Source organism: Tursiops truncatus, chromosome 1 (genome assembly GCF_011762595.2).
Source record: "Tursiops truncatus isolate mTurTru1 chromosome 1, mTurTru1.mat.Y, whole genome shotgun sequence".
Taxonomy (NCBI): domain Eukaryota; kingdom Metazoa; phylum Chordata; class Mammalia; order Artiodactyla; family Delphinidae; genus Tursiops; species Tursiops truncatus.
In genome coordinates, this window is record NC_047034.1 from 21,291,845 (window position 1) to 21,303,629 (window position 11,785).

At 53.0% G+C, this 11,785-nt stretch overlaps 1 protein-coding gene across 3 annotated transcripts in view; it reads left to right on the forward strand.

The window, feature by feature from the left end:
- Positions 1 to 11,785, forward strand: part of CAPN2 (calpain 2) — a 63,082-nt gene that overhangs the window by 49,889 nt on the left and 1,408 nt on the right. For all 3 annotated transcript variants that reach the window (XM_033851100.2, XM_073800717.1, XM_033851103.2), the window contains 9 exons: positions 320 to 531; positions 1,717 to 1,753; positions 2,680 to 2,745; positions 4,034 to 4,091; positions 6,338 to 6,402; positions 7,943 to 8,011; positions 8,570 to 8,648; positions 10,049 to 10,165; positions 10,429 to 10,487. In XM_033851100.2, coding sequence (XP_033706991.1) covers positions 320 to 531; positions 1,717 to 1,753; positions 2,680 to 2,745; positions 4,034 to 4,091; positions 6,338 to 6,402; positions 7,943 to 8,011; positions 8,570 to 8,648; positions 10,049 to 10,165; positions 10,429 to 10,487 — 762 coding nt within the window. The remainder of the gene's footprint in view (positions 1 to 319; positions 532 to 1,716; positions 1,754 to 2,679; positions 2,746 to 4,033; positions 4,092 to 6,337; positions 6,403 to 7,942; positions 8,012 to 8,569; positions 8,649 to 10,048; positions 10,166 to 10,428; positions 10,488 to 11,785) is intronic.

Consider the following 11,785-nt stretch of genomic DNA (forward strand, 5'->3'; position numbering starts at 1 on the left):
CGGTCCTGGCTGCTTGCGTCAGTGTGTCTATACCACACACAACTGAGTGGATCCCGGCCGAGGGCACTTTAATGCCCCTGAGTCGTAAGGGGAAGGCTGAGGACCTCTGTCCGAGTGGAGAGGTGGGGCATCTGAAGACAGGGGGTGAATGTGGGTCTCCTGATATGTGTGCCTCTGAGCTCGTGCTTGGGGTAGAAAGTTAGCTTTTCATCTAAGATGATGCAGAGTTGTCGCCGTGAGCCTCTTGTCTCGAGTGGAGAGGACGGTGCTTGGAGCCCTTTCCACCCTCCACTCCCTCTTGCTCCTGTTTCTTCACCAGTTGACAGGACAGAACAACGTCCACCTCAGCAAGAGCTTCTTCCTGACGCACCGAGCGAGGGAGCGGTCGGACACCTTCATCAACCTGCGGGAGGTGCTCAACCGCTTCAAGCTGCCCCCGGGGGAGTACATCCTGGTGCCGTCCACCTTCGAGCCCAACAAGGACGGGGACTTCTGCATCCGGGTCTTTTCCGAGAAGAAGGCTGACTACCAGTAGGTCGTTCAGCCCTCCTCGTCCCCACGCCTTGTTCCTGCCCCGCCTGGACCCCTGCGTCAGCTTCTTTTTCTGTAGTACCCACCCGCGTCGAAGGCTTAGCGTGAGGACTTGAGGTATCGAAGAACGTTAGTGCTGTCCTCGGGTCAGCAAAGAAAATAGACACTCGGGATCTTTCTGATGAGAAAGGGATGGTTGTAGAGCAAATTGCAAATGCCTGTCATTTCGGGCAGTGCTGGTAGAATCCCTGCGTCCCCAGCCCACCAGCCTGGCAGAGCCGAGGGTCTAAGTACCAATCCCAGCGGTCCCTCAGATGTCTCCAGGCGCTCCCCCGTCCTCACTGGAGCCCCGCCGTTCAGGGACCATTTTTGGCTCAATTCACAATGGCTGCTGGCTTAACCGTGTCTGTTCAGCTGGGCCCTTGACTGCGTGAGATGTAATCAGCCTTGGGCAACTTAAGCACAAGATTTACTGGAAGGCCCTGGAGACCCTCTAGAACTGATAGGAGGCTGGACGCCAGAGGACCAGGGTGTGGGAAGAGGGGGTGTGGCAGCTGCCATGTCCCCCTCTGACCTTGGGCCACATGCTCAGATCCATGTGGGATGGAGGGGGGCGGGCAGTGGGCGGGAGGGGCAGGGATTGCCAGGCTCCAAGACCATGCACAGCAGAGAAGGAATTTCCCTCTCTGTGGAGCAGAAGGACCCAGCCCTGCACACAGGACTGTGTGTGGGATAAACTAGCCAGGGCCTGAGCTTCAGCTGAAATCTCACCCAGGCCTCCCTGCCTTCTCCCACCCTCGGCAGAGCAAGTAGGCAGCAGGGTACACTGCAGGATTCTCCGTGTGAAGATTTATGACGGCAAAGGGCGTTTCAGAGGGAGCCTAAAAGCTGTCCCTCCAGGCCAGAGCGCCAGCACCGTAGAGCCTGGGAAGCCTGTGCTCTTCGATGAAGATTGAAAACTAGCAAACAAAACAGTCTGACTCTCAAGTTGTTTTAGCCAGGACACTTCCTTGGATCATCTCTAACTGTAATTTCTGCTGTAGGGGATGTGTTGTCACAGAAACTTGGGATGCAGAAAAAACCCCTGTGCCCACCCCATGCTGGGTTTAACGGCGCAGTTTCATTTTAGCCGGGATTTCTGCAACGCTCCCTTTTCAGTGACACGTAGTTTCCTTCTGTTTCCAGAGTTGTCGACGACGAAATCGAGGCCAACCTTGAAGAGGTACCGTACTGTTTGAGCTTCACCCGCTCTGTCCTGAACAACCCAGGAGCGGTGGAGCAGAAAATAACCCCAAGGGTTCAGGAGGCCCCCAGGATTTCACGAGCAGAGCTTGAAACTAGGGTGCAGCCCTGGCCTGGGAGTCCGAGAGCGCCTCCTGCACCGGCTGTGGCCGCTGCGTGGGGCTGGACGGTCCCCTGGATGTAGCCCACACGCACGGGGTGCCTGGAGGATGGGACACCAGGCTGCTCTGAGCAGTGGGCGGTCTTGTCACTCCCCTTTCTGGCCCTCAGTTTTCTCATCAACAAAATGGAAACGTTGCATGACAAGATTTCTCAGGTTCCCTAGAGTTCTGGGAGTTGTGATTCAGTGGTAAATCCTGAGGGCTTTGAGGACTGCAACTCAGGAATTCCAGACCCAACCTAAGCGTCCAGAGTTGAGGAAGGATAGCACACAGATGGGAAGGAGCGCTCTTCCCCCTGTCCTGGTGCCCGCAGCGGCCTGATGATGGTTATTCCTCAGCTGCTGAAGCTCCGTGTACTCAGTGAGACATGGAGCCATTTCCAAGGGCCTCACGGCTGTGCTCTCGCCACGTTCAGAGTCGTTTGAGACCCCGCCAGCTCATCTTTACACTTCTGAGTCCCCATTACTTAGATCATAAAAGGCCGTTTTGGTGGAATGTTGGAGAAGACGCCTATGTGAGAAATTAGAGTGTAACTCCTTCCCACATAGTTTATAGTCCCTCTTATGTGTTTTAACTGGAAAAAAAACTCCTTCCTCACACTGTCCTTTGTCTCAATCCCGGTAACCTTAGAATTCAGGCCTGAGAGAGGGAGAGAGGGTAACTGAGGTGGCGGGGGAGGCCACCTCGGAAGGGAGAGCAGGCGCCCGCTGGTCACTGCGTCTCACTTCTGTGCCTCACCTTCCAGATTGATGTCAGCGAGGACGACATCGATGATGGATTCAGGAGGCTGTTTGCCCAGTTGGCAGGAGAGGTAAGTGCTCCCCAAACCTCTGTGCTGTGCGCCCTGCTTGACGCAAAGGAAGAGACCATCTTTGTCCTCAAGGAGACTTCAGTCTAAGGGGGGGAAAGGAAACAAACTGAACAAAAAGCAAAGAGGAATTACAAACATAACTGGGATTTCCGCTCAGATTCCTTACCCAAGGCCTCCCCAGGGCCTCTGCACGTCAGTCGCCAGGGGCTTCTGCTGTCGGGGGTCGGCTCTGGCTGTGATCCTCCTGCCTGAGGACTCTGGGCCTCTCCTTGTGGCTGTTTTGTTTGCTCTGTGCCACTGCAGCTGAGACGTGGAACTCAGCCCCTTCTCTTTGCCACGAAAATATTTGGGGACTTGGAGGGTTTTCAGTCTCAAGGATGCAAGCAACAGAGAGAGTGTCAGCCTTCCCTGTCCTTAAAAAAGAAATCCCTCAGGCATCTAGGCTTCCGTCCGCTACAAAGTTAGCAGGCCTCTTCCTCCAACGACTCCAAACAAAGTCATTCTCCTCCATATATGGAGCACACTAGCTCTCTCGAGTGTCCACCATCGGCTTACCTGGGCCTCCTCATCAGAGTTGAAGCAGGTGCCACCTGCCCCATGCCTCCGCCCGCCTGTCTGCCTCCCTCCCTCCCTCCTGGTTTCTAAGGGAAGGGGCATCGTAGAGACATACTTCCCCACTGATTGAAACACACACACACACACACACCCCCCAAGAACGCACAATGTCAGTCTTGGTCTTAAATAATGGGGCTTGTCCCCCAGTTACACAATATGTGTAAGTGAACAGAGGTACCCGCACCACTTCTGAGGAGCTGTGACATCAAGGGCCACAGAAAAAGTGCTGGGCCAATTCTTGGAGACAGCCGGTCCCAGCCAGCTTTGCAGGAAGCCAGATCTGGGTTTTAAAGGGAGAGGAAGGCATGCTGGGTGCGAGGAAGGGTATAGAGAACTGAGTCAAAAGACCACAAACATGGGTAGAATGGAGAATTTATTCTTCATATTCTCTACAGCAGAGCAATGGCGAACGAACTCCGCCTGGAGCACGCTGTGCATTAAAACACTATCAGAAACTTGGGCTGTGGCTGTGCTCCTTGTGCGGCCTGGCGGGTGGTGGCAGCAGCGTATCCCGGGGACTTGTTAGAAATGCACGCCCACAGACCCCTCCCCGCCCCAGCTCTAATGCACCTCACGGGCTCAGCCAGAGTGGACACCCGTTACACGTCCGCTGCTCCGCGCTTCACGCAGCCCCAAGGGAGCCAATAATGACGCTCTGGTTGCATCTCCGCAGGATGCAGAGATCTCTGCCTTTGAGTTGCAGACAATCCTGAGAAGAGTTCTGGCAAGGCGTAAGTACCCACCCCTCGCACATCCCTCATCCTGCTTCTGCAACGTGAGGGGACACGGTGACCCTTCCCCTTCCCCGGCTCAGCGGCTGTGGCTGAACCGTCACCCCCACTCCTGCTTAAACGCCACCGTCACCACCAAGGAACCGGATGAAGGAGGTTCTCCCCGATGTGATAAAAAAGGGTGGAGGTTTCTGGAGTCTAGAGGTCAATGATCACATCCGGGTTTCCACCACTTACTAGCTCTGTTAGATAATCTCCCTGACTCTTGCTTCCTTATCTGCAAAATAGGCATATTATTACTTAACCTCTTCAGAGTGGTTGAATGTCTTAAGTGAGATGATGTGTAGGAACAAAGCCTGGGCTCCGTATATACGGTGACTCTTATGATGATTAATTGCTAAGAAAAAGCGTGATGGGAGCCAGAAAGCATCCCCTCCCTGGATTCCTGGCCGTATTTAGTGGGGAACCACTGACAGAGTGACGACAGCTCACTGATGAGCCAGAATGGAAAAATAAGGGGTCCGTCTTCCACTCCAGCTAAGGGGGTGGCATTAAAAAGGCTCATCTCCCAAATGTGTGTTTAAGGGAGCCTGGTCGAGCCAGTTCTTGATGGGAGAAATGTCACTTCCGTTGAGCCAGTGGGCCAGGCAAGTGGCTTCAAGGCTCCAGAAGTGACGGCCCTCAGCCCAGGCCGATGGGCGTCTATACAGAACGGACAGAACTGGGTGGAGACTTGAGAAGGAGCTGGAGAGCCATGGTCCTCACGCACCTTTTCAGGTGAAACTGTTTCTTAAGCAAAAAATATCAAAGGATGGACCGTCCACCTCCCCAGTGTTGATCACCGCTGCAGGGGGTGGGGAGAAGGCACCCCCACACACTGCTCTTCTCCCCCTCGAGTTAGCACCAGAACTGTGCTGCTGTGATAAGACAGCAGTCCACTGAGCAGGGGTCTGTACGGTATCAGGAGTTCTCAGCCTGGATCCGAAACCAGAGCGTATGTCGTTAGGGCTGAGCGTCAGCCTGGGATCGTCTCCAGAAGTCCCGTGGACTTCACTCTGGCCCAACCCCAAGAGATAAAAATCCTCCTCTTGAAGCCAAAGAAGGATCCAGGCCAGTGGGGTCTTCCATCACAGTGCACGTGAACGACACGCATGTGGTCCCTCACAGGAACCACGTGTGACCGATCCATGCCCGGGGGCCTCCAAACAAAAGGCTACCTTTGAGCTTCTTCGCAGAGCTGCAGCCAGGGGGTCCAGCGGCCAGGGTGGGGCTTCCCCAAGGCAGACCGTGGTCCTCGGCGCCCCTCCTCCAATCTGGGGGTGATGAGAAGATGGTGTTTACCCTCGAGGCCACCAGGCACGAGTGAGGTCACAGCCTGTTAAGCTGTGTGGTTGTCATGAACCCAGGGACACTGAGCCCCATTGTTTCTGCACAGATGCGGGGAGGGGGAGGGGAGGGATCGGGCCACGCTGGGATTCTGCTGCTGCTTGTTGGGGGCGCGGCAGTAGCCTCACCCGAGCCCCGGAGCTCGGTACCCTTCCCCGCTCCACACCCAGTGACGACTCCTGCCCGAGGGCCCCAGGCACAGCCCACACCCACACCCCAGACGGGGTCAGAGCCCAGAACAGCAGCTCTGAGACAGGTTACGTCCTAACCTTCCACAAGGACATGATGAAAAGGGTGGGCTCCCCTGAAGGCTGTGGGAACAGACTCACATCTGTGACAAGGCTCTCACGCCACCTGTCGACCACCAACTAGACGGGACTCAACCAGTGAGTGACTCGCCTAGGAGAGCACAGGCTGCGGACAGGCTCTGGCCCTCTGGCTAACCCAGCTGGGGACACAGAGGTCCCCTGAATGCCTGCAGACAGGCAGTTAAGTAAACCTCTTCCTCTCTCAGGGCCCTGCCTAGAATAAACAGGCGGGGCCCCCGCTCTCTCCACAGGTGACTCTGCATCTTATGAACACTTCAAGGCCCAGACTCTTAGCATTCTCTTACTTATTTAAAAAGCACTTATTATAACTCCGTATGCCCATGGCCAATATACAGAGAAGTCAGGCAGATGTCACACAGCCTCTGCACTGTCCCAGTATGGTGGCCACCTGCCTCGTGCAGCTATTTAAAACAATTTAAGTGGCTCCCACATGGGAGGGTGCAGATACGGAATATTCTGCGATCGTAGAAGGTTGTATTGGACAGTACTGCTCTAGAAGATGTTCCTGTCACACTTATTTTTGTCTCCTAGGCCAAGATATCAAGTCAGACGGCTTCAGCATAGAGACCTGCAAAATCATGGTTGACATGCTCGATGTATCCTTTAATGGGCCCCGCAGGACAGAGGCTGGGAGAGTTTGAAACTTCACTCCGGGAAGATACAAACACAGGCCTCCTCCCCTGCACAGCGGCCAGCTGTCCCTACTGGCTGAGGCGTAGGACCGTTGTCAGCGCTGACCTCCCTTAGTAGGGAATTCGAGGGACTTCAGCTGAGGGAATGTGAGATGCCACAGGCGGAGGGGTTCCTGCAGGGAATTCCTGACAGCATGCCCGCTGTTCTCTGCCCAGCGCAGCTTGGATGTGTTACCTCTAGGGAAATAGTCCCTAAACCATGATACTTTTTTTTTTTTTTTTTTTGGCTGTGTTGGGTCTTCGTTGCTGCGCGCGGGCTTTCTCTAGTTGCGGCGAGCAGGGGCTACTCTTCGTTGCGGTGCACAGGCTTCTCATTGCAATGGTTCTTCTGGGCTATAGGCGCGCGGGCTTCAGCAGTTGTGGCACGTGGGCTCAGTAGTTGTGGCTCGCGGGCTCTAGGCACACGGGCTCGGTAGTTGTGGCGCACAGGCTTAGTTGCTCTGCGGCATGTGGGATCTTCCCGGACCGGGGTTCGAACCTGTGTCCCCTGCATTGGCAGATGGATTCTTAACCACTGTGCCACCAGAGAAGTCCCTACCATGATACTTCCAATGTGAATGCTTTCCCCAGTCATGATTTTCTTCCTGATTCATAAGATAGGGGCCCACCCTCCAAGAGCACTCTCCTTCCTCTTGCTCTGGCTCCTTCCCAGGCCACCACCCGGCCCTGAGGCCGACTCATCATCCCTCTGCTGTCCCTGCTGCTTACTGAGAGGCGCTGGGCAAGGATGGCCTGGATGGCTTAAGCTTCTATGAAGTTTCGTCTGGTGGGCTCATGGCACCTGCTGTGTAGCTCCCCTCACTCTGTTCTCTTGTCATCCGAAGACAGAAAGTTCTCTCACTTCAAAGAAGGAAGCCAGCTGGGCTTACTTTTCATCCTTGCCCGGCTCCAGCTTGCATTTCCTCTGTCCAAGGGGGAACTGAGCTTAGAGCAACACAGGCTACAGAGACTGGGGTTGGGTGGCCAGTGCTGGGTAGGAATGACCAAGTCCCAGGGACCAGAGAGGAGCAGAGTGGTAAGAAGGACGAGGGTGAGGGACTGGCGCCGCCTTCCATTGAATTTCGAACTCTGGAGGAAGCCAGCAACTAAAAAGGCCTCTTAGAAATAATGATACTCCCTAAATGGGCAAGGGCGCAGCCATTAGAAGCCATCTGAAGCCTCTGCATATCCTCCAACAGCTCCTTCTTAGCAGGAACTGGGGCCAGCTGCATAGCACCCCCAGACCCATCAGCACACAGTGTCGGGGAACCAGCAGGTCTCTATTGGGCCCTTCCACCAGCCCTCAGATGGAGGTCTAGCCAGTGTGAAGAGCAGGAAAAGGGTCCTTCTGCGAGAGCTTCTCGTGATTGAACTGTGGTTACCAGATGCTCCAGGGGAGAGGACAAACCAGGTGCCACGGCCCACGTGAACCCAGACTCTGGGAGCTTTCCTTAACTGCAGGCAGTCGGATGGGAGTGGCAAGCTGGGTCTGAAGGAGTTCTACATTCTTTGGACCAAGATTCAGAAATACCAAGTGAGAGCCCAGGAGGGCCGGGCGGCAGGGGCGGTGGGTCTGTGTGGGCAACGTGCCACGCACGTACTTTTGGACGCGGCAGCTCTTTAGGACGGTGGAGGAGCATCTCCAAGCAGAGGGGATTGTACTCATAACGGAGCTCAGAATGGGTGAAGACAGGGCTGGGCAAATGCAAACAGGAAAAACAAAGACTTCGCAAGCGACGTGGTTTACTCCCTGCCTTACTGACCGGAAACGGGGTCATCTAAAAGCCACCATCAAGTGTCCTGAAAAGGCCATGTAGCCGCTTGTAGTTGGGGTTTTTGACAGCTAAAGTACAAAAATTACAGAGGATAATAACAGGGGCTCGTGTAGTTGGCTAGGTGATTTGATGGGCGTATTTATAAGCTAGCTCATGGAGAGGCAAAGTACTCTTTAAGGCAGAAACATGGGTGATGCTTCCAAGGCCACACTAGAGGCATGGAGCTGGAAGAACTTCAGCCCCGCTTAGCACACAGCACAGAGAGGTAACTTGCCACCTTCTGGGTCATGGTTTTCTAACTATTTTGCGTGTTTCAGAAAATTTACCGGGAGATCGACGTGGACAGGTCCGGAACCATGAACTCCTATGAGATGCGGAAAGCATTAGAAGAAGCAGGTAACACTTCCTAACTGTATTTTCTTTCTTTTATCTGTAGAATATGTGAAAACTTATTCTATACGATACAAAGTTTGGTAAGCTATGAAATAGAGTAGGTGCTGGTTCAGTACAAACACATCCTTTTCATTCGCCTTTTAAAGACTAATTGGTAAAATGAAATGGAGTCCAGGACGCTCTGCCCTCTAAGCCGTCTGGAATCTCAGTTTCCCTCCAAGGGCCCCAGTGGGTCGCAGGCAAAGCCAGTTTTCAGGAGACCCACACACCCTGCCCTCGTCCGTTCGGGTGCAGGGCTGGTCAGGCAGAAGTGTGATGTCCAGTTCCACCCTTGGGTGAGTCCTTAGCAGCACGTGATGTCAGTAAAAGGGACACCAGCTGTGGGAGACCAGCAGAGTGGGAGACTGGTGTGCTTAGGGGACAAATATGACAGTATGAGGTTGTCCATTCGTTGGGATGTAATGCTGCAGCAGAGACCCCAAATAAGTGGTTTAAACAAGATACACCTTCCTCTCACATAACGATTCAAGCTCAAGCCATCCAAGGCCAGATGGTGTCTCCTGCTGTCAGGGACCCAGGCTCCTTCTCTCATACTGTGTCACCAGCCCTTAGATCGTCACCCGTATCTGTAGGACGGGGACGGCTTGTCACCAAAACCACGTTCTAGCAGTGGGCTGACAGAAGGAGGGAAAGAGGGGCTCCTTGCCTTCAAGGGCACATGTCACTCTGTACACAAATCCCAGTGCCAGGACTTAGTCACAAGGCTTCAGAGGGCTGCCAGGGAAGCTGGGAAAGGCAGCCTTGATTCTAGGCAGCCATGGCCTGTTAAAAATTCTACAACTATGGAAAAAGGGAGAATTCATATTAGTTTAGCATGAACAGTTTCTGCCACATACATCCAGGAAGAATCTAGTCTTCAAGGTGATTCAGAGAGAGACAGACAGAAAAGGAGATAGGATCGATAGCATGAAATAGCCTGACCATGAAAGTAGGAACAGGCAAGGAAAGTCTTACGTGTTAGTAAGGAGACGGGACTTCCTGATGGTCCAGTAGGTAAGACTCCGCGCTCCCAATGCCGGGGGTCTGGGTTCGATCCCTGTTCGGGGAACCAGATCTCACACGCATGCCGCAACTAAGACCCAGCGCAGCCTTAATAAATAATATATAAATATTAAAATGCAAAAAAAAAAAACCAAAAAGGAGAGAGGCAGGGTGGAGGTGAACAGTGTGGAAACAGAAGCAATGGCAGAAGGCACTGGCTTTGCAAAATAAAGTCTCACAGCAGAGCAGCCAGGGGACCAAAGCCATCATAACTCTCATCTTCCGGGTCCAGAGCCCATGAACAGAGCCCCAGGGTGCAGTCGAACACCTGGCAATTGGTCTGCATGTCCATTTAACTGCAGGTTTCAAGATGCCCTGTCAGCTCCACCAAGTCATCGTTGCTCGGTTCGCAGATGACCAGCTCGTCATCGATTTTGACAATTTTGTTAGGTGTTTGTTTCGACTGGAAACACTATTCAGTAAGTGCCCACTTGGGTAAAGGCCCATTTCAGTTCTCTCGGTACGAAAGCAGCCTGCCTTTCCCCACGGGTGAAACCATCCTCACGGGTGAGCCAGAGACGTGTCTGTCCAGTTGAGAATGAAAATCCTTCTTTAATTTGGGGACAGAGGGAAGGAATCGTAACTTGTGTCATTCAGTGAACTCAGCTGCCAGGCTGGGGAAAAGGATAATGTGACCTCTGTTGCAGCTCACTTATATGACATCCTGTTTCTGCCTCCACAGGGATATTTAAGCGGCTGGACCCCGAGGATACTGGTATGATCCAGCTTGACCTTATCTCTGTAAGTCAGCAGCTTCCCAGCCCCTACTCCTAGGGGACGGAGGGGAGAAGGGCTGCAACTTGGGCGACAGAGATCTGTGGCTTTTGGTCTGTCAGGGTCAGGCTGTAAATTGTTGTAAGATCCCACAGTGCACCTCTACTGGCAGTCATTTCCCAACTACCCATTGGTTCTCGAGTCCAAGAAAACACACCTGGTCCCTCCTCCCAGAAGCTTTGCCTTGAGAATAGCACAAGGTTAAAAGAAGAAGAGGGTGGCTGCAGAATCCCTCTTAGAAAAATGACCTGCTAATTCGCATGCATGGGAGAAGATGCTTATTATGCAAAGAAACCCTGTGGATGAAATATAAGTGGGTCTTGGGAAGAGCTGCCATTCTTAGATCTACTTAAAATACTTTCTGCACAAATTACTCTTCTCTACTTCCTCCACCTTTAAAATAAAATAACAATAGTAGATAAGCTTACCATATATAATGATTGTGCTCATGTGTCTGGAACCCCAGCAATGGGCACCTCTGAAACGATCACTTGAAATTCAGTTGGCATGCCAATTCCACAGAAAGCAAAGCGCAAAAATGTTCTCTTGTCATCCGAAGACAGAAAGTTCTCTCACTTCAAAGAAGGAAGCCAGCTGGGCTTACTTTTCATCCTTGCCCGGCTCCAGCTTGCATTTCCTCTGTCCAAGGGGGAACTGAGCTTAGAGCAACACAGGCTACAGAGACTGGGGTTGGGTGGCCAGTGCTGGGTAGGAATGACCAAGTCCCAGGGACCAGAGAGGAGCAGAGTGGTAAGAAGGACGAGGGTGAGGGACTGGCGCCGCCTTCCATTGAATTTCGAACTCTGGAGGAAGCCAGCAACTAAATAGCTCTTTCACTCTGGTATCAATGCATTTTAAAGTAACGCGAGCCAACTGCAAAATACGTTTTAGCTGCTTCCAAAGAACACTAACTTGCTTAAAACTCTGTGTAGCTCAGGAAATAACCCTCCCCTGAGACTGCAGTCTAAGGTAGAGGCAATACAATTGGGACCTAAACATGCCACGTGTGAAGTTTGGGAAACTGCAGCCCCCTTTATCCTTCTGGCTGGAAATCTCATTCCTCCCACTATTTTATGCGGCCAGCCTACTCAGACCATCCTCCCATTTCCTCTGAGAAACATCTCACCCACCGGCTTTCCCTCCTTTCCTAAGCCTCGCCTTTCACAGGTCCCTGGAGTTCCCCACACTCAACTCTCTTTTCGCTGAGGCTGCGACAGAAGAAGACCTCTCCTTCAGTTTGCAGCGATTGTTAGCCTTGCCTGCAG